This window comes from Microcaecilia unicolor, chromosome 3, assembly GCF_901765095.1.
Source record: "Microcaecilia unicolor chromosome 3, aMicUni1.1, whole genome shotgun sequence".
Taxonomy (NCBI): Eukaryota; Metazoa; Chordata; class Amphibia; order Gymnophiona; family Siphonopidae; genus Microcaecilia; species Microcaecilia unicolor.
The window spans coordinates 423,073,454-423,095,569 of record NC_044033.1 but is presented as its reverse complement, the minus strand read 5'-3'; the positions used below and the strand labels follow the sequence as shown (position 1 = coordinate 423,095,569).

Sequence of the window (22,116 nt, the reverse complement as noted above, 5' to 3'; positions counted from 1 at the left end):
TCTGTCCCAGTATGGCAATGATTATGTTCTTATGAAATACTTTTGTACAGAAACTGTTGGATGCATGGAACACCCTCCCAGCAGAGGTGGAGGAGAGGACTGTAACCGATTTCAAGAAAGCATGGGACAAGCACAGAGGTTCTGTAAGAGAGAAGGAGCTTAGTAGAGTTTAGTAGGTATGAATGGGCAGACTGAATAGGCCCCATGGTCTTTATCTGCCCACATTTTCTATGAGGATGGAATCCAAGGATAGAATACTTCAACTCAAAAATGAAATGCAATTTGGACTTTGGGTAGCTATCACCAGGCAACATGGCTGAGTGAGAACAGAGTTCTGGTCCATCAGGCATTACTATCCCTCAAATATAGTGCATACCCCACCAGAAGTGCTGAAAAGGGAGAGGATTTGTCTTCTGATTGCAGCTGGGTTTAGCTATACTGGCAAAAATGCGAATCAAAGATTCCTGCAGATTCTCATGCTTGGCTGATAACAGCTTGCATCATGTGCACGCAGCATCTACGGCAGCTCACAGAGACTCTGGGGACAGTGCATCAGAGGAGGACACGGTGATCAACCGCAGACCTCTGCACAATCAGGAGACTGATAATGCAGCACCCCTTACAAAAGCAGATCGCAGAGACTGGGGCCCCAGAATTTAGGAGTGAGCTCCAAAGAATGTGGGGCAAAATAAAAGAGGTGGTCAGAGACACAAGAAAAGACTTTGCAGAGTTGATGGGCCAAGTGGAAGTGGCTAAGAAAATAATAGGGTTATGCAGAAGGATCATATGGAGCTGTTAAGCAGGTGGCGGAACTGAGGAACAGATCAATGTGACAGAATACATGAGTTAGGGGGGTCCCGGACAAAGAGGAATTGCATGATGCAGAGAAAATTGTCCAGAGCATTTACAGTGAAGTGGCTGGCGCTGGAGATACTTTAGATGGTGGAGTTTCTGGGTGCATCAAGGTGGATAGGGCCCACAGGGCAATGAGTCCAAAGAGAGGGGATCTCCAAAAGGATACAGAGGTCAGCTTTCATGATTTTTAAAAAAAGCCAAGGAGACTTGAGGAAAGCCAAGGAGTAAGGACCCTTTTGACAAAATCATAAGGTGGAAATATTTCAAGATCTCTCATCCATTATCCTGCAGCACTACTGAGAATTTTGGGAGGTCTTGGCCATCTTTAAACAGAAGAGTATTTGTTGTAAGACACTGTTTCTTTTCAAGCTGCTATTTACACTTCATTGCATGAATAAGAGTAGTGACAGCTTCAGAAGCCCGGGCAATACAGCAGAAAGAAGGCACTGCCACAAGTAGTCCGAAATCAGCCCAGACTACGGCAACCCAGAAAGTAACTAATGTCATAAAAACATTAAGTGTTGCTAAACTGGAACAGACCAAAGGTCCATCAAGCCCAGTATCCTGCTTCCAACAGTGGCTAATCCAGGTCACAAGTACCTGGCAAGATCCCAGAACAGTAAAATAGATTTTTACGATGCTTATCCTAGAAATAACTGTCAAAAATAGGAATGGCAATGTTCTACCAATATACAGTAGATAATACACAATCGGTTAGTAGTAAAACATGTAATACACAGTACCTCTAATTATTAATTTGTGATTGGGAAGTCTCATACAGTCACTTAGGCAATTTTTTATCACCAAAAGGTGAGCCTATACACCATGACTATTTATAATCACCAACAACCCCCAACCTTCCGTGATACAATTTTAGCATGCAAAAAGTGTCCATTGCTTTTATTCTAATTTTTCTTCTGGTTCAATTTTTGTTTTTTATAAAATTTTGCATTTGTTGTAATCTTAATTGCTTGCCATAATTACAGAACTCGTACTGTGGTTTTTCTTAAATGCGGGAAGCAGTTTGGTATCATTACCCAATGTATGGCCACAGTCTCTGCGATAACTGGCACGTCTTTCTAACACTTGTGCCTTAAGACAAACTGACTGCAGTTCTACATTTATTCAACAATGCTGGAAACGAATTAATGTCACTTATCTGTGCGCGATCTCAGATATGTCTGTAGTCCCGACAGGAGCCTGTTTCGCATTGACAGCTTTGTCAAGGGAATATTCTTTATATACTTGTGAAAGCAAAGCAGACCTCATGGAATCCTTGAATGAGGTCTGCTTTGCTTTCAAAATATAGAACAGGAGAAGTTCTCTACGATGACAAATCACAGAAGGCAAAAGTAGAGACTATCAGAGCAAGAATCATAAAAAAATGATTCTTGCTCTGATAGTTTGCCTCCAGCATTTTCTGATTAGTGCTACGTGATCAGTGAGTTGACAACACACATACAAGTAGGACTCCTCGTTTTCAATTTACTACTTGGTGTATTTATTGACCCCTGATGCAGACGCTTTTTTAGCGTCGAAACACGGCCTGTGTCGGGTCGTTGTCATTGATATAATAAAGACTGTTGGACTCACGTCTCCAGTGGTGAATCGTCTTTTAGTTTCTACTTTTGCCTTCTCTGCTTTGCTTTCACATACATTTTCTACCAGGGCTGGATGGAGGGGTCTTTAGGCAGTGGGAGAGATCAACCTATTTTATTTTGGCTACTTTGTGTAGGGTAGACAGGTTCTGGAATTTGTGGATCTCCAACGTAGGTATCAGTTACACCAGGAGGATTTGTTCCCTTATTTGCAGGTGAAAAATTATATATTAAAGGCAAAGGGTCCTCTGTCAGGCCAACTCATTAAAACCAAATTTGAACAACCATTGGGCATTGGCACTTACAGGGGTCTTATCTCCCAAATGATAGACTATTGCTCGATGCTAAAGAGGTGAAGATGAAGTATATGGTAGCATGGAAGACGAATATAAGTAGGGACATTTCTGTAGAAGAATGGGAGGGCATGTTTACATGCATACATCATATTTCAAATGAACCACAGATCATTGAAAACGATTTAAATATGTTAGTACATTAGTATAGAACACAAATTGTGTTTTTTTTATACTTCAGGTAAAGGGGATAAGAGATGCTGGAAGGGTGCAGGGAGAAGGGCACCTTTCGTCACATGTGGTAGGGCTGTCCATTTCTTTGGACTTATTGGCAGAACGTGTTTGATTACGTACATACTTTGGTGGCGATTCCAATACCTTTTGTTATGGAAATAGCTCTCCTGAATGCCCCGTGAGGCCTGAAGGGTCCAAGAGATATATTAATGATGCTTGCTTTTACGTTGGCTCACATGGTGATGGTGCACCAACGGGGACAACCTCAACAGGACGAACAGACGGATGCGGAAATGTTAAAGGAAATCAGGGACGCAAACAAACTGGGCAACACAATAATAATGGGGGATTTCAATTACCCGCATATAGACTGGGTTAATGTAACATCTGTACACGCAAGGGACATAAGATTTCTTGATGAAATCAAGGACAGCTTCATGGAACAGCTAGTTCAGGAGCCGACAAGAGAAGGAAAAATACTAGACTTAGTCCTTAGTGGTGCTCATGATCTAGTGCAGGGGGTAACGATACGAGGGCCGCTTGATAACAGTGATCATAATATGATCGGTTTTGATATTGGCATTGAAGGAAGTGAAACTAGGAAATCAAGTACGCTAGTGTTTAACTATAGAAAAGGTGATTACGACAAAATGAGAAAAATGGTGAAAAAAAGACTGAAAGGAGCAGCTCGCAGAGTAAAAAACTTGCATCAGGCGTGGATGCTGTTTAAAAAACACCATCCTGGAGGTTCAGGACAAATATATTCCACGTATTAGAAAAAAGGGAAAAAAAGACTAAACGTCAGCCGGCGTGGCTAAACAGTAAGATAAAGGAAATCATTAGAGCCAAAAAACAATCCTTCAGAAAGTGGAGAAGAGAACCAACTGAAAGTAACAGGATAGATCATAAGGAATGCCAAGCCAAATGCAAAGCGGAGATAAGGAGGGCAAAAAAGGACTTTGAGAAGAAATTAGCGTTGGAAGCAAAAATACATAGTAAAAATTTTTTTAGATACATTAAAGCAGGAAACCGGCCAAAGAGTCGGTTGGGCCGCTGGACGAAAATGGTGTTAAAGGGGCGATCAAGGAGGACAAAGCCGTAGCGGAGAAATTAAATGAATTCTTTGCTTCGGTCTTCACCGAGGAGGATTTGGGGGGGACACCGGTGCCGGAAAGAATATTTGAAGCGGGGGAGTCGGAGAAACTAAACAAATTCTCTGTAACCTTGGAGGATGTAATGGGTCAGTTCAGCAAGCTGAAGAGTAGTAAATCACCGGGACCTGATGGTATTCATCCCAGAGTATTAATAGAACTAAAAATGAACTTGCGGAGCTACTGTTAGAAATATGCAATCTGTCCCTAAAATCGAGTGTAGTACCGGAAGACTGGAGGGTAGCCAATGTTACTCCGATTTTTAAGAAGGGTTCCAGAGGAGATCCGGGAAATTATAGACCGGTGAGTCTGACGTCGGTGCCGGGCAAGATGGTGGAGGCTATTATTAAGAATAAAATTGCAGAGCATATACAAAAACATGGACTGATGAGACAAAGTCAGCACGGATTTAGTGAAGGGAAGTCTTGCCTCACCAATCTAATGCATTTTTTTGAGGGGGTAAGCAAACATGTGGACAATGGGGAGCCGGTTGATATTGTATATCTGGATTTTCAGAAGGCGTTTGACAAAGTGCCGCACGAAAGACTCCTGAAGAAATTGCAGAGTCATGGAATCGGAGGTAGGGTATTATTATGGATTAAGAACTGGTTGAAAGATAGGAAGCAGAGAGTAGGATTGCGTGGCCAGTATTCTCAGTGGAGGAGGGTAGTTAGTGGGGTCCCGCAGGGGTCTGTGCTGGGTCCGTTGCTTTTTAATGTATTTATAAATGACCTAGAGATGGGAATAACTAGTGAGGTAATTAAATTCGCCGATGACACAAAATTATTCAGGGTCGTCAAGTCGCAGGAGGAATGTGAACGATTTCAGGAGGACCTTGCGAGACTGGGAGAATGGGCGTGCAAGTGGCAGATGAAGTTCAATGTTGACAAGTGCAAAGTGATGCATGTGGGTAAGAGGAACCCGAATTATAGCTACGTCTTGCAAGGTTCCGCGTTAGGAGTTACGGATCAAGAAAGGGATCTGGGTGTCGTCGTCGATGATACGCTGAAACCTTCTGCTCAGTGTGCTGCTGCGGCTAGGAAAGCGAATAGAATGTTGGGTGTTATTAGGAAGGGTATGGAGTCCAGGTGTGCGGATGTTATAATGCCGTTGTATCGCTCCATGGTGCGACCGCACCTGGAGTATTGTGTTCAGTACTGGTCTCCGTATCTCAAAAAAGATATAGTAGAATTGGAAAAGGTACAGCGAAGGGCGACGAAAATGATAGTGGGGATGGGACGACTTTCCTATGAAGAGAGGCTGAGAAGGCTAGGGCTTTTCAGCTTGGAGAAGAGACGGCTGAGGGGAGATATGATAGAAGTGTATAAAATAATGAGTGGAATGGATCGGGTGGATGTGAAGCGACTGTTCACGCTATCCAAAAATACTAGGACTAGAGGGCATGAGTTGAAGCTACAGTGTGGTAAATTTAAAACGAATCGGAGAAAATTTTTCTTCACCCAACGTGTAATTAGACTCTGGAATTCGTTGCCGGAGAACGTGGTACGGGCGGTTAAGCTTGACGGAGTTTAAAAAGGGGTTAGATTCCTAAAGGACAAGTCCATAGACCGCTATTAAATGGACTTGGAAAAATTCCGCATTTTTAGGTATAACTTGTCTGGAATGTTTTTACGTTTGGGGAGCGTGCCAGGTGCCCTTGACCTGGATTGGCCACTGTCGGTGACAGGATGCTGGGCTAGATGGACCTTTGGTCTTTCCCAGTATGGCACTACTTATGTACTTATGTACTAACCACCTACTATGCAAGACATTCATGCTCAATTGGGCTGGCTGTGTGAAAAATATCACCTTGCAGCTATGCAAAATCATGATAGGCATCAATGTCAAGAACTATGGGATAGATTCCTGGAGGTGGAAGGGTAGAGGAGGGTGGGGATGGAGGGAGTTTTTGTATTTCCTATATATTCTATTGAGTTCTTAACAAGGGATGCTAGTTTTTGTGTAAGAGGTTTCTTCATTTGTTTGCAGTAGGCACTGAAGAACCCGTGGTGCTATGCAAGCTGTATGCTTTACTAATGTTCTTAAAATTATAAAAAAGAAAAAAAAAAAAGAAAAAAAATGACTTTTGTGCTTCTAATGTGGCGGTAACCCACAGATAACAGCAGTTATAACACTATAAACGAAGTCGCATGTTTCTGCACAAGTCCTGACAGGGACTAGTCGTTTTGAGCATATAACTCCAGTGCAGCATGCACTACATTGGTTGACAGTTGCTTGGTGAATAAAAGTTAAGATTCTCATTTTATGGCAGAGAGATGTGGTAGCCATGCTGTTAGTCCACTTCTAAAGCCAGTCAACAGAAATAGAATAAAATAAAACATAGAAAATAAAATAAGATACCACCTTTTTTATTGTACTAACTTAATACATTTTTTGATTAGCTTTTGAAGATAGCCCTTCTTCATCAGATCAGAAATAAGCAAATTTTGATAACAGCATATATAAGTGAAACATCAAAGTATTTCAGTGACAGTCTGAAAGGATGAGGGAGGGCTGGGCTAGGTGAGAAACAGAGAGGGCTGAGAGGATGGGGGACTGGGATATATGCATGGTGATCAGAGGGTGACAAAGCAGTGAAATTTCATGGTTTATAATGGGCTAGAAAACCCAGATCTTTGTTAAGTCCTGTCTGGTGGGTGTCAAAACATTTAATCATTTTGACTTCAAAGGTCTTGCGTTCCTGTATTGTTTTAAAGTTTCCTTTAAGTATTCTCACTATAAAATCATTAGTATAGTGTTCTGGTTTTGTAAAGTGCTGTCCCACAGAGGTAACATCTTGATTGGCACTGGCATTTTTCATATGATGTCTATGTAAATTAAATCTCTTCTTCAGAATCTGGCTTGTTTCCCTTTGTCACATTTTTTACACTGGATGACATATACTTACTACATTGGAAGATGAGCATGTGAAGGATTCCTTTATGTTGAATATTTTTCCTTTGTGGATGACTGTGGGGTCTTGTGAAATGTTTTGGCATACTTTGCAGCTGGATAAATTACAAGGATGTGTGCCATTCTCTTCTTTTTGGGTCTCTGTTGAGAGTTTGCTTCTCACTAGCTTGTGTTTTAAACTGGGTGGCTGTCGGAAGGTCAGCACTGGTGGGGATGGGAATATCTCTTTCAGTAATTCATCCTCCTGGAGTAGTGGCTGCAGATCTCTTATGATTTTCCTCAGTTTTTCCAGCTCTGGGTTGTATGTCACTATAAGGAGGGTTCTGACTTTGGCTTTCTTTTCCTTGTATTGTAGCAGATTTTCCCTGGGTGTTTTGAGGGAGGCGGCAATATTCTTGGAGATTATTTTGGGGTTGTATCCTTTCTGTTCGAAGGATGCAGTCAGGATTTTGAGGTGCCTATCTCTGTCCCCTGGGTCAGAGCAGATACGGTAGTATCTTGTGGCTTGGCTGTGGATAATGGATTTTTTTGTATGTGAAGGGTGGAAACTGGAGTTGTGGAGGTAGCTGCATTTGTCTGTGGGTTTCCTATATATGAATGTTTGTTTGTAGCCATTGCTGATTGAAACTGTGGTGTCCAAAAAATTGACTTTTTCTGGGGAGTAGTCAATTTTGAATCTGATTGTAGGATGGTATGTATTGAAACAACTGTAAAATTGTTTTAGAGTTTCTTCCCCCTCGGTCCAAATCATAAAAATGGCATCAATGTACCGGTAGTATTTTAGGGGTGTGGTCTGATATGTATTCAGAAATCTCTTCCAGTTCAGCCATAAAGAGGTTAGTATAATGGGGTGCTGCCCTGGTGCCCAACACAGTGCCCATGATTTGTAGGTAAATATCATTGTTGAAGCAGAAATAGTTGCGAGTTAGAATAAATTTGATTAATTTTGTAATAGTTTCTGGTGAGTATTGATGGTCCAGTGTGGATGTTTTTACGAGCTTCTCACATGCAGCTATGCCATTCGCATGGGGAATGTTGCTGTATAGTGATTCTACATCTACAAGCTGATACACGCCACCATCTTCTCTTACATGAGCACGCAGTTGTGGAATGCACTACCTATAGCCTTGAAACCTACTGACGAAATAACCAACTTCCTCAAATCTCTGAAGACACATCTCTTCCACAAGGCCTACAAAGAGAACCCATAGCATACAAAACTACCCTACCAATCCACCCAGTTATCACAGTCCACCTTCTATCCTGCCTAACACCTTCTTTCTCTCTTCCCTTACCCAATCATTGTACATTACTAATTGTATCTGATATCATGGAATGATTATGTCATAACCAAACTCTGTAAGCCACATTGAGCCTGCAAATAGGTGGGAAAATGTGGGATACAAATGCAATAAATAAATAAATAAATAAAATAAATCACGACCAGAAGGGTACCCGGTGGTAATTGCTTGATATTTTTCAATTTATTCAGAAAGTCTGTGGTGTCTTGAATGAAGCTGTTTGTCTTGTGCACAAGAAGTTTCAGAATCCCCTCTCTAAGTTCAGACATTTCCTCCATGAGTGTGCCGATACCCGATATGATTGGTCTGCCAGGGTTTCCAGGTTTGTGGATTTTGGGTAGCATGTAGAATGTGCCCACAGAGGGCTGGTTTGGTATGAGTTTCTTCGGATGTGGCTGTACTTGTTTAGGAAATGTTCTGATAAGGACTTTCAATTGTTTCGTATAGTCCTGTGTGGGATCTTCAGTTAGTTTCCTATAGTATGTTTTGTCTGAGAGCTGTCTGTGCCCTTCTTCGATGTATTTCTGTGTGCCCATAATCACCACTGAGCCCCCTTTGTCTGCGGGTTTGATGATAATGCGTTGGTTGTTTTGTAGGTTGCTTACGGATGCTATTTCTGGTGGAGTAAAGGTTGTAAAGGACTTTCTTTTGTTTGCTGGAAAGTTGTGATTTTACCCTGTACCTGAAACTTTCTATGTAGCTGTCCAGTTTATTGTTTTGTCCACATTGTGGGGTGAAATATGTGTTCTTTTGTTTAAAATTGTGTTCCAGTCTGTTGGGTGTTACTTTATTGCCTATCTGACGTTGCTGCCTGGATGTCCAACCGCCACCTGAAACTGAACATGGCCAAGACTGAGCTCATTGTCTTTCCACCCAAACCCACTTCCTCCTCTCCCCCACTCTCTATTTCAGTCGACAACACCCTCATCCTCCCCGTCTCATCTGCCCGCAACCTCGAGGTCATCTTCGATTCCTCCCTCTCCTTCTCTACGTATATCCAGCAGACAGCCAAGACCTGTCGCTTCTTCCTCTATAACATCAGCAAAATTCGCCCCTTCCTCTCTGAGCACACCATCCGAACTCTCATCCAATCTCTCATTACCTCTCGCCTTGACTTCTGCAACCTACTCCTCACCGGCCTCCCACTTAACCATCTATCCCCCCTTCAATCTGTTCAGAACTCTGCAGCGCGTCTTATCTTCCGCCTTGACCGATATGCTCATATCACCCTTCTCCTCAAGTCTCTTCACTGGCTCCCGATCAGGTACCGCAAACAGTTCAAGCTTCTCCTACTAACCTACAAATGCACGCGATCTGCAGCCCTGCAATACCTCTCTACCCTCATCTCCTCTTACACTCCTACCCGTAACCTCCGCTCACAGGACAAATCCCTCCTCTCAGTACTCTTCTCCACCACCGCCAACTCCAGGCTCCGCCCTTTCTGCCTTGCCTCACCCTATGCTTGGAATAAACTCCCTGAGCCCAATCACCAAGCCCCCTCCCTGCCCATCTTCAAATCCTTGCTCAAAGCCCACCTCTTCAATGTCGCCTTCGGCACCTAACCATTATACCTCCATTCAGGAAATCTAGTCTGCCCCAATTTGATTGACTGCAATGCAGGCTGGGGTCTGAACCAGAGGTTGCAACCACTAGTCCTTAATTATTGCTATATGTTTTACTTTAAATTCTAAATTCTTGGATTCCAAAATTTCATAAACTTGTGGACAGAAAGGCTGTTAATATTTCTCTTTATTTTTTATTTAGCCTTTTGTATAAATGCCGATTGCATATTCACGTATTGTGATGATATATGGAAATATATGAATAAAGAAATAATAAAAAAAAAAGAAAAAAAATTTGATTGACTGCACTTTTTGTCCTTTAGATTGTAAGCTCCTTTGAGCAGGGACTGTCCTTCTTTGTTAAACTGTACAGCGCTGCGTAACCCGGGCAGCGCTTTAAATGTGTTTAGTAGTAGTAGTAGTAGTTTTCTAAAGAATTCTTCCAGATCCGAGTATAACTGAATTCCATCAAGCTTGCTGGATGGGCAAAACGAGAGTCCTTTGGAAAGTACAGAGACTTCATGCTGTGATAATTGATAGTTTGAGAGGTTTACTATCCCCAATTGATTTACATTTCCGATAGGGAGATCAGAGGTGGTTTGCCTGCATGGTATTTGCAGACTTTCTTGATCTCCTGGTTTGTTCAGATTTTGATTTTCACATACCTCAGATGGATTGTAAAGTGTATCCAAGTTGTTTGGGCCTGTTAGGATTGCAGCGCCATTTCTGCTCCGAGGTAAGTTGTTTTATGGCATAAAGCTTTAAGTAATGAGTCTTCTCTATCTGCCATTCTTCTAATATTTTATTACACATCCCAAAGACTAAGATCAGAGAATCAATGTCTACAGCCCCCTTACCAACCCGCCTATTCTTTCCTCTCCCCTTTCATACTAGGTGCAGAGATACAACAGTATATGGAAATTGAAAAAAATTCTCTTTCTTCCTGTTTCGAAAACAAGCATGACTGTTGGAAAAGAGGCACAATGGGGTTTCCCCCATACCTTAAATTTCATATCATGTTCTGTAAAGAAGATAAGCCATCATTTTTGACCTGCAGACATCAGGTGTGCACAGAGCACCATTTATTGTCACTGGAAATACTTGGCTCCTCACCTCCAAACGCACTCCCAGAAAGGATTCGCCTAATTCAAAGCTCTGCTTCAGGAAGCAGGTAAAGCCCAGCAGTTCTCCAAAATCTTTAATGGAAGAGGCAACTAGCTAGCTAGTTTCACACAAGGACTAACTTTAGCTGCACATACTGTAGCACGACTTGCTTACCATACATACTGTAGCTGAGATCAGTTGCATTCACCTTTTTTGACCACATGTACAAAATTTTCCTTAAGTTGGTTACCCTTATCTGCATAAATCAGGGGCGTAGCTATGGGTGGGCCTGGCTGGGCCCAGGCCCACCCAATTTCAGCCCCAGCTCCCACTGCCAGCCACTGCTGCTTTTCCTGTTGAGCAGCAGGGCCGGCGCTACAAAAAGAAGCGCTAACGCTAAGAACAAAAATGTTAAAAAAAAAAAAAAAAGTGCGGCACCGGCAGGCACTGTCTAGGCAGCCTTGAGGCATTGGCTGCTGGCTCGCAGGCTCCTCTCGTCTCCTACGTCACTGCAGGGGCAGTAACGTAAGAGACGGGAGAAGCCTGCGAGCCAGCAGCCAATGCCTCAAGGCTGCCTAGACAGTGCCTGCCGGTGCCGCACTTTTTTTTTAATACATTTTTTGTCCTTAGCGTTAGCGCTTCTTCTTTTTGTAGCGCCTGCTGCTCAACAGGAAAAGCAGCAGTGGCCGGCAATGGGAGCTGGGGCTGGCGCTGGCATGCAGGGCGGGCCTTGAGGAAAAGAGAAAAGAGGGAAAACATGGAAGGATGGCAGAGAATGAGGGAAAACGTGGAAGGATGGGGAGAAAGAGGGAAAACATGGAAGGATAGGGAGAAAGAGGGAAAACAGATGGAAGGATGGGGAGAAAAGAGGGAAAACAGATGGAAGGATGGGGAGAAGAGAGGGAAAACAGATGGAAGGATGGCAGAGAATGAGGGAAAACATGGAAGGATGGGGAGAAAGAGGGAAAACATGGTAGGATGGGGAGAAAGGGAAAACAGATGGAAGGATGGGGAGAAAAGAGGGAAAACAGATGGAAGGATGGCAGAGAATGAGGGAAAACATGGAAGGATTGGGAGAAAGAGGGAAAACATGGAAGGATGGGGAGAAAGAGGGAAAACAGATGGAAGGATGGGGAGAGAAAGAGGGAAGATGCTGGATGGAAGGGTAGGGAGAAAGAGGTGACACTGGATGGAAGGATGCAGAAAGAAAGAGGGGAGACTACTGGAAGGATGGGGAGAGAGAGGGGAGACTGGAAGGATGGGGAGAGAAAGAGGAGAGCTGCTGGATGGAAAAGGGGAGTAGTGAAAGACTGGAGAATAAGAGGAAGGGGCATGGGGAGAACAAGGGTGAGAAAAAGATGAAAAGCCATAAGTAGATGAAGGAAATTAAAGAATGGATAGTAAGAATGAATTAAATCAGGACAGAGAGAGAGAGAGAAAAATATTGAAGAAAGCAAAGAAAAAGGAGAGAAAAATGACAAATGGCCAGGAAAACCTGGCAGAAGAGTTAAGCGAATACGAAGGAAAGCAGAATCTAGAGACTGGGAGCGACACAATGAGAAAAAGTAAATGGCCCTACAAGAAAGGTAAAGAAAATAATTTTATTTTAAATTTAGGATAAAGTAATATGGTACCTGTGTTAATGAAGTTTCAGAGACCAATACTTCCTTCCTTAGGTCAGGCGAGGATACCGTAACAGCATTATACTGACCTGAGGCAGGAGGTTTTGGCCTCTAAAAGCTCACTGAAAAGGATGTTAGGCTATTAAATAAATTTTCTGAAATCTGATGCACTGAAAAGCAGCACTTTACCCTGTGTGACAAATGCATCTGATTAGCGTGACTAAATTTTGCTGAGGGAGGGGGGTAGAGAGAAAATTTTGTGCCCACCCACTTTGGGTTCAGGCCCATCCAAAATTGGCAGTCTGGCTACGCCACTGGCATAAATCCTTGTTACTCTATCTTATCTGTCTACTTGTTCCACCTCTGCTGGTCTCCTTTGCTGTCTATTAAAATGTTTTAATGTATATTGTATTGACTTTGTAACTAGCACACTATGCTACAATGGGTGCTGTTATTGGAATGTTTTACTGTTGTAATTGTTTATTGCCTTTGTCTGAATTATTCTTGCTGTATACCAACTTGGGTGAATTTCTTCAAAAAGGCAGTAAATAAATTCTAATAAAATCTGGTGAAGGGTGAAGAAAGCTACAACAAGATGGCTGAAATGTCAGTCAAGCAAACTCGGACATGGCAGCACCCAGACAGCTTCAAGAACCATAATACCAGCCACAGAAGCCAAAGAGAACAATGCACCTCTATATGCAGTATTCCCAACCCATATGATGCAAATATCTGCCTGCCTTCAGATTATTGCTCCCAAAATTCTATAGCCAGGGCAAATAAGAGCAAGACTCATATGTATGTATGTAATATCCCATGATATACTGCTCTTCTAGCAAAAAAACAATCAAAGAGGCTTACACTATCAGTTTCACTATCAGTCAACCGATTATATCCCTGCTACTATATCATCTCAGGAGATTCAGACCCTATAATGAAGTGTTGGGGTACAAAATGAACACGAGTACATAAGAACAAAGTACATGACTACATGTGAACAAAGACTAGGGGACACTCAATGAAGTTACATGGAAATACTTTTAAAACAAACAGGAGGAAATATTTTTTTCACTGAGCGAATAGTTAAGCTCTGGAACTAGTTGGCAGAGGATGTGGTAACAGCAGTTAGTGTGTTTGGGTTTAAAAATGGTTTGTACAAGTTCCTGGAGGAAAAGTCCATAGGCTGCTACTGAGACAGACATGGGGAAGCCACTGCTTGTCCTGGGATTGGTAGCATGGAAATGTTGCTACTATCTGGGTTTCTGCCAGTTATTTGTGACCTGGATTGGCCACTGTTGGAAACAAGATACTGGGCTAGATGGACCACTGTTCTGACCCAGTATGGCTATTCTTATGTTCTTATGATTGTCCAGATGGAATCTAGGCTTAAGGCCACTTTTCCTTCTGAATGGGCCAGAGACTCCAAATGCTACTTGGGGGTAATCTCTCTAGACTGTTCAATTTTGAGTATGCATCATAGCTTAAAGCCATTTATAGGAATTTTGAAATACGGACGGGGAAGTATTTTTTTTGTGGCCGAGTTGAATTGCAACAGTAAAAATGAATATTATGCCCAGGAATTCATTTTTATGTCCCTTCCAACTAAGACCTGGAAACATTTTTGAAGACCCTTTCAGCACAGCATAGCTGGCATACCAGATGACCTGTCGAGGGGGGGGGGGGGGGGGTGGACTGACTTTTTCCCAGGAAAGGTGGGATCATCAAATTGTCTGTCTCAGTTGCGCTCTACATTGGCATCAAAGACCACCAAATTGCCCTCCAAGAGCATGTTCTTTCCAGGAACTCTCTGCCCTTCTGAAGGCCCATATGGCTGAGCTTATTCCACTAGGGGAAGAAGGGAAGGGATTCTATTCCAAGTATGCGTCCCATCCTAGACTTAAGGACCCTGAACAAATTCCTGGCCAAAGAAAAGTTCAGGATGTTTTCCCTGGATACCCTTCTCCCAATGACTCAGGAAAAAGATTGTCTATGCTCTCTGGACTTAAAGGATGTCTATGCTCACATCCCAATACTTTCAGACCACACTTCCAGTACTACGTGTTGCTGTTTGGCCTTGCGTCAGCTCCCAGGTTTTCACCAAGTGTCAAGTGGTAGTTGCAGCATCGCTACGCAGACTGGGAGTCCATGTGTTTCCATACCTGGATGATTGACTGGTGAAGAGCACATTGAAGGATGGTGCTCAGGAGTTCACGTGGAGAAATATTTGGGTGCTAGAGCTACTAGGGTTCATTTTAAACTACCCCATCTGCTCCCAGTTCAGCAACTGGAGCTCAAGGAGCCTGCTAGACACACAGCAGGCATGAGCCTATATCCATGTGCCGAGGGAGGAAGTTCTAGTCACAAAAGCCACTCGGGTTCAGGCCAGCCAGCAAGTCACAGCTTGGCAGATGAAGTTGCTAGGCCACATGGCCTCCACGGTGCTATTAGATTGTAAGCTCTTTGAGCAGGGACTGTCTTTCTTCTATGTTTGTACAGCGCTGCGTATGCCTTGTAGCGCTATAGAAATGCTAAATAGTAGTAGTAGTAGTAGTAGTACATCAAACTCATGGCATGTCTTTACATGAGAATTGCCCAGTGGTATCAGATTTCCATGAATCTAGTGGATGTCATCTGAGTAACACTGGAGTTGGATCAGTCCCTCCCTCTGGTGGTCAATTCAATCCAATTTGACCATGGGATTTCCATTCCAAATTGCTCAGCCCCAGAAGGTGCTGATGACGGATGCATCCTGCCTGGTGTGGGGAGTTCATATGGATGGGCTTCACAACCAAGGTGCTTGATCGGCTCAGGAATAAGATCAACCTCCTAGGGCTACAAGCAATCTGGAACGCTCTAAAGGCTTTCATCTGTATATACTTCAAGAGTTTGTCTCTCCCTTCCTTTACACAAATAATAGTCTACCATTGTTTTTTTTTGTGTGTGTGTACTTACAATGAAGAGATACTGCTTCAGAATCAAAAACTATTTTAGCTAAAGGCCCAGTTTAAAGTTTGAAGCTTCATAAACTTTAGCAACAAAAAACATGCACGAAACTTACCTCATGTTTTGTGGAGTAAGCAAAATAAATTGTCTGAATCTCTGAGAGTCGGCCATCTTAAGCATCATATCCATTGAAATTCTTCTATTAACCATATCCTAAAGGGTAAAGAATACAACATGGTAAACACATAATTAATTTAACAGATTTCACAAAACCTGATGTGTAACTCTGTAAGAGAAATGGATGTATATATTCAAAGGATGCCCAATTTAAACTATGAGTCACTACACTTTGTAGTATAGGGCTTTCTGTGCTATGAAGCCACACACGTCACAATGTTTACTATTTTACTCTTCCAGAGAAGAGGCCATTTCTCTAATAAGTGACATTACTTTGCTCTATGCTTGGTAACTTAAAGATTGGGTATAAAAGAGGACATTTTTTTAAAAGGCAGAAAACTTTATTAGCTAGTCTCCATACCCTTTCCTGCAGTTCTAAAATCTTGAAATTTATGCCACAGCATTAACAGATAGACTCTAGAAGGAACAGCAGGGCCTAGTTTAGTCCTTATTCCCACCAACCCACCCATCTCCCACCCACCCATAGCTCAACTCTTCATTTATAGTCAATTATTCTATTTAGAACAAGAAGAGAGTTTTCATTAGAGTTTTAATTACATTTAATTAGTTTTTGAGAGCAAACACTAAATAAATTACATATTACACCATATAATCCTAAGTGTCTTTATATTCACCTGATATCCCTAGTACCTTAAGAAGTTTTAATTAAACAACTCTATAATACTAAGATGTAGACAGAAGTCCAGCAGTGAGAGGGGTGTTATCCAGTCTTTTGCATTGATTGCCACATATATGATTATCTCACAGTTGGTGAGAGGTTATGTGTGTGTGCTTGATGCAAAGAACGAGTCTGTTCTCGAGGCTAGAGCAGCAGACTTGGTGGAGCTGAGGGAGACAGAGAGGAGGCCTACAGGGATGTTGTAGGGATGTCCCACCTCCAATCTGGCAGCTCCTGTGCTGCCTTGGAGGAGGGAGGTCTTCTAAAAGGACAGTATCAACCTGGTGCAGCTGGAAGTAACCCTGTAGCCAGGAGAGCACACCGAGGGATACAATATCCTCTTGCACTGAGGATGTGTCTCCAGGAGCTTTTGGCCAGGAGGGAAGGGTTAGGAGTTGGTGATTCGATTACTAGGCATGTAGATAGCTGGGTGGCTGGTGGACATGAGGATCTCCTGGTCAATTGACTGCCAGGTGCGAAGGTGGCGGACATCACGCGTAACCTAGATAGGATTTTAATTAGTGTTGGGGAGGAGTTGGCTGACTTGGTACATGTGGGTACCAGTGACATAGGAAAATGTGGGAGAATGATTCTGGAAGCCAAATTTAGGCTCTTTGGTAGAAAGCTCAAATCCAGAACCACTAGGATAGCATTTTCAGAAGTGCTACCCGTTCCACTCGCAGGGCCCAAGAGACAGGCAGAGCTCCGCAGTCTCAATGCGTGGATGAGGCGATGGTGCAGGGAACAGGGTTCTAGATTTATAAGTAACTGGGCAAAATTCTGGGGAAGGGGAAGATTATTCCCGAATGATGGGCTTCAACTTATCTCGAGTGGGACAAGGCTGCTGGCATCGGCATTTAAAAAGGAGATACAGCAGCTTTTAAACTAGAACCTGGGGGAAGGCCAACGGTCGTTCAAAAGCACATGGTTAGGAACAGGGTATCTTTCAAAGATATCACCAAAACAGGGAAGATATGGTATCCTGATAGCGAGGTTGCAATAGAGACCCATAGTAGACCAGGTGTACTTAAATAAAAAGCAGACAAAAGATTGCAAATTAACACCGTCAACTGCTGAGCAAGATGTAAATAGGAACAACAAACAGTTTGAAATGTCTATATGCAAATGCCAGAAGACTAAGAAATAAGATAAATGATAAAGGGGATGGATTCTCCTCTTGTATGAGGAAAGCTTAAAGAGGTTAGGGCTGTTCTGCTTGGAAAAGAGACAGATGAGGGGAGATATGACCGAGGGCTAAAAAATCCTGAGTGGTGTAGAACGAGTAGAAATAAATTGATTTTTTAATCGTTCCAAAAATACAAAGACTAGGGGACACTCGAGGAAGTTACATGGAAATACTTTTAAAACAAACAGGAGGAAATATTTTTTTCACTCAACATATAGTTACGCTCTGGAACACTTTGCAGGAGGATGTGGTAACAGCAGTTAGCGTATCTGGGTTTAAAAAAAGGTTTGGACAAATTCCTGGAGGAAACGTCCATAGTCTGCTATTGAAGCAACTGCTTGCCCCGGGATTTGTAATATTGAGCGTTGCTGCAATTTGAGTTTCTGCCAGGTACATGTGACCTGGCTTGGCCACTGTTTGGAAAACAGGATACTGGGCTAGATACTGGCCAGAATCATAGAGATGGAGGAGGTATGCCCATAAGGGTACTCAGAGAGCTCCTAGCAGGGTCAAGTGCTCTGGAAGCACAACAAAGGGAAAATCTTTTCAACTTGAAACAGTAATATTTCTGTGTAGAAGGTTTCCTAGAGGCTAAGAGTATCCTAGATACTCTGACAGGAAGGTTTAAGGAACCTAAATCTATGTCATCATGAACCAAGCTGTCAGGGCTAGAGAGCAAGGGTCTGGAAGGAGGGGGAGGAAGGACCCTTGTTCTGTGTTATTAGGATTGGAAAAGTATCAAACATCAATAGTTCTCTGGATGATAACTCTAGAAGAGAGAACCAGATTTGACATGGCCAGTAGGAAGCAATTGGAATCATGGTCCCTTGGTCTCAACACAGTTTGAGAAGAGGCCTCTGAGAGGTACTGGGGAAAAAGTGTAAAGGTCCGTTCCCCAGTGGAGCAAGAAGGCATCTGGGGCTGTACAGTTGGGAACATATTTCCTGGAACAAAAATGGGGAGGCTCCTGTTCTGAGGAGAAGCAAATCGGTCTATCACTGGGGTCCCCCACTGCTGGAAGATTCAACAAACTACAGAGATGCTGAGGGACCATTCGTGAGGCTAAAGGACTGCTCAATTTGTCTGCCACAACATTCTGTTTGCTGGCTATGTGAACAGCTCTTATACAGTTGTTTCGAGAAGCTGCTCAAGACAATATCTGGATTGCCTGCCAACAGAGGTCGTAAGAAACTATTCCTCCTTGTTTGATTAGGTAATACATTGCAACCTGGCTGTCTGTGCTAACAAGTATTATCTGATTGTGAATGTGGGCTGGAAAATTTTGAGGGTGTTTCAGACTGCTAGTAATTCCAGGAAATTGATATGATGTAGTTTCTTCCATGGGGACCAAGAACCCTGTGTGAGCACCTAAACCTACCATGGAGGCAGACTGGACTGAAACAGAAGACCCCGGGTGAAATTCTGGGACACCATCCACCACACAATAGCTGTGGACTGACTCAAATACAGACCGACAGCAATCCTATGGCTTGGTGCCATTGAGAGGAGTGTGTCCACTGAGGAATTCAGAAGTGGAGTCGAGCCAATGGTGTTACATGGACTGTTGAAGCCATGTGATTGAGTAGGCGGAGCACCTGATGAGCAGATACTTGGGTGGACTTGAATACCTGAGTGATGAGATGCAGTATGCTGTTTGCTTTCAGTTGAGGAAGGAAGGCTCAGCACTGAGTAGTGTCAAGGAGAGCCCCTATGAACTCTAAGGTCTGAACCGGCTGAAGATGTGATTTGGGGTACCTGATCACAAACTCGATGAGTTCTAGAAGCCTTATAACAGATAGAATGCAGGTGTGTGCCAACTCCCAGGAGGTTGCCTTGATCACAGGTACCGTTTAAATATTTCAAGAGGAGTAGATACAGGCACTCGAGGAAAGTTAAGTAAACGGAGATTTAACCTTCGGTTATAGTTCTCAAATTGTTGAATTTTACGATGTAATAGAGTATTATCCTTTATCAGCTGTACAGAGGTTTCTTTAATTTTACTCACTTCTAAGTTCATGAAGCCTATTTTTTCATTTACTTCAGTTTTCATCGTTACAAACGTTGTAGACAAATTTTGAACAGTACTCACTGTTTCTATTCGACCCGCAGTATTCATCAGGGTCTGATCCAAGTGCTGGAGTTTATCCCAGATGGATTCCAGAGTAACCGCCGTAGTTCTGGACTGTTAGAAGTCCTGTCGAAAGAACCGAAGTTCTTTGGAGCTCAGCCGCTACCTCGACCTCGGGTCCCCGACGCGGTGTACCTCCTTCCTCTGCATGGCCGGAAGTTCTGCCCCGATGGTCAAGTTCGGCTGGCTGTGGCAGTGGGAAAAGAGTCGGGGGGGGGGGGGGGGGCAATTATGTCCAGTCCTAGGGTCTCGGCTTCTCCTTGAGCCAAAGACACAGCAGGAATCTCGCTGACTTCAGGTATGGTGGATCGCCTCGTGGTGAATCTTTCTATGCTTTGTTGCGTGGGCGATAAAGTTCTGGTCGACGGGGTCCCGACCTTCACGGAACCTTTTCTCATTATTTTTTGAAGAAAAAAAAAGCAAAATATGCATTCGAAACGTAACAAGCTCAGAAAGGTCATTCATGAGGAATTCAGGGTGCCGCCATCTTGCTCCCTTTGCTTCTTTGTTTTGTGTGGTATAGATTTAAACCCATGTATTCTGGTAGTTTATGAAACTGTGATGTTTTATAATAGCAGGCAGAGGGTTGTGAGGAGGATATTCTGGGTTAGTAATTCGTTTTTTTTTTTTTTTAATGGCTATTGCTCCTAGGGGAATGCTTGGTAGGGTTAAGGAAGGTTGTTTTAGGACAGGGGAGGAACATGTGGAATTTGTTTTAGGACAGGGGAGATGGGGGGATTCTTGTTTTAGGCAGAAGTTTCTCAATTGTAGGATCACTCCCAGCCTTTACAGTTTGTTTATCAGCCAAGTATATACAAGGATGTGCTTGTTAGGAATGGATGCGAAGATGTTATTTAATGCTCAAGACAGTAGGTAACAAAACCCAGGTTATAGCTTATTTTATCTCTGAAGAACAGTGTATGTTTACATTCATTACTGAATCCTGGTGAGAGAAAAAGCATAGTTTTACTACTACTCAACTTTGCTTACCCTGGTTTTCTTTTTTTAGTTCAGGAGCAGAAAGGAAGAAAGCAGAGGGGGAAGGCTGTTTATATTAGTGACTGGCCTTTGAGAACACTGTAGAGTTCTCAGCATGTGAATGCTTAATGGCTGTTAGGTCTTAATAGTTTTTTTGTGCTCCAGTGAATTTCCCCGAGTCTATTTTAGCTCTTTTGGAAGTTGCTGAATCAGTGGCACTGGTTTGAGAGTTTATTATAGTACTGAATGATTTTAATATTTATGTGGACCAAAAGTTAGAGAGTTTGATTTTCAAGGCCCTCAGAAAAAATGGAACTGAGTACTTAAAAATAAGTTAGCCTTTTACACACCTTTGAGAACTCTAAGGTCCTCTTAAGGATCATCACTATTTGTCCCCTCATTATAAGAAATTGTACAATTTTTATTTTATTTTAGTTACATTTGTACCCTGCGCTTTCCCACTCATGGGAGGCTCAATGCGGCAGGCAATGGAGGGTTAAGTGACTTGCCCAGACTACCTCTACCTTCAGGAAGCAGGTGAAAGCCTGGCTCTTACATAAGTATTGCCATACTGGGACAGACCAAAGGTCCATCAAGCCTAGCATCCTCTTTTCAACAACGGTGAATCCAGGTCACAAGCAGTGGATTTCCCCAAGTCCATCTTAATAATGGCATATGTACTTTTCTTTTAGGAAGCTAGCCAAACCTTTTTTAAAACCTTTTTTAAAACCCAATAAGCTAAATGCTTTTACTACATTCTCTGGCAACAAATTCCACAGTTTAATTACATGTTGAGTGAAGAAAAAGTTTCTCCGATTCATTTTAAATTTAATACTTTGTATTTCATTGCGTGCCCCCTAGTCCTAGTATTTTTGGAAAGAGTAAACAAGCGATTCACGTCTACTCGTTCCATTCCACTCATTATTTTATAGATCTCTATCATATCTCTCCTGAGCTGCCTCTTCTCCAAGCTGAAAAGCCCTAGCCGCTTTAGCCTCTCCTCATAGGGAAGTCATCCCATCCCCTTTATCACTGTCGTCACCCTTCTCTGTACCTTTTCTAATTCCACTATAACTTTTTTGAGATGCGGTGACCAGAATTACACACAATATTTGAGGTGCGGTCGCACCATGGAGTGATAACAAAGGCATTATAATATCCTCATTTTTGTTTTCCATTCCTTTCCTAATAATACCTAACATTCTATTTGATTTCTCAGCCGCCGCCGCACACTGAGCAGAGGGTTTCAACGTATCTTCAATGATGACACCCGGATCCCTTTCCTGGTCAGTGACTCCTAATGTGGAACCTTGCATTACGTAGCTACAGCTTGGGTTCCTCTTTCTGACATGCATCACTTTGCACTTGCTCACATTAAATGTCATCTGCCAT

General features: G+C 42.8%; 1 protein-coding gene across 1 annotated transcript in view; it reads right to left on the bottom strand.

Annotated features, from left to right (window-relative positions):
- Positions 1-22,116, bottom strand: part of SMC6 (structural maintenance of chromosomes 6) — a 413,908-nt gene that overhangs the window by 4,862 nt on the left and 386,930 nt on the right. The window contains 1 exon segment of the mRNA XM_030198844.1: positions 15,692-15,789. Coding sequence (XP_030054704.1) covers positions 15,692-15,789 — 98 coding nt within the window.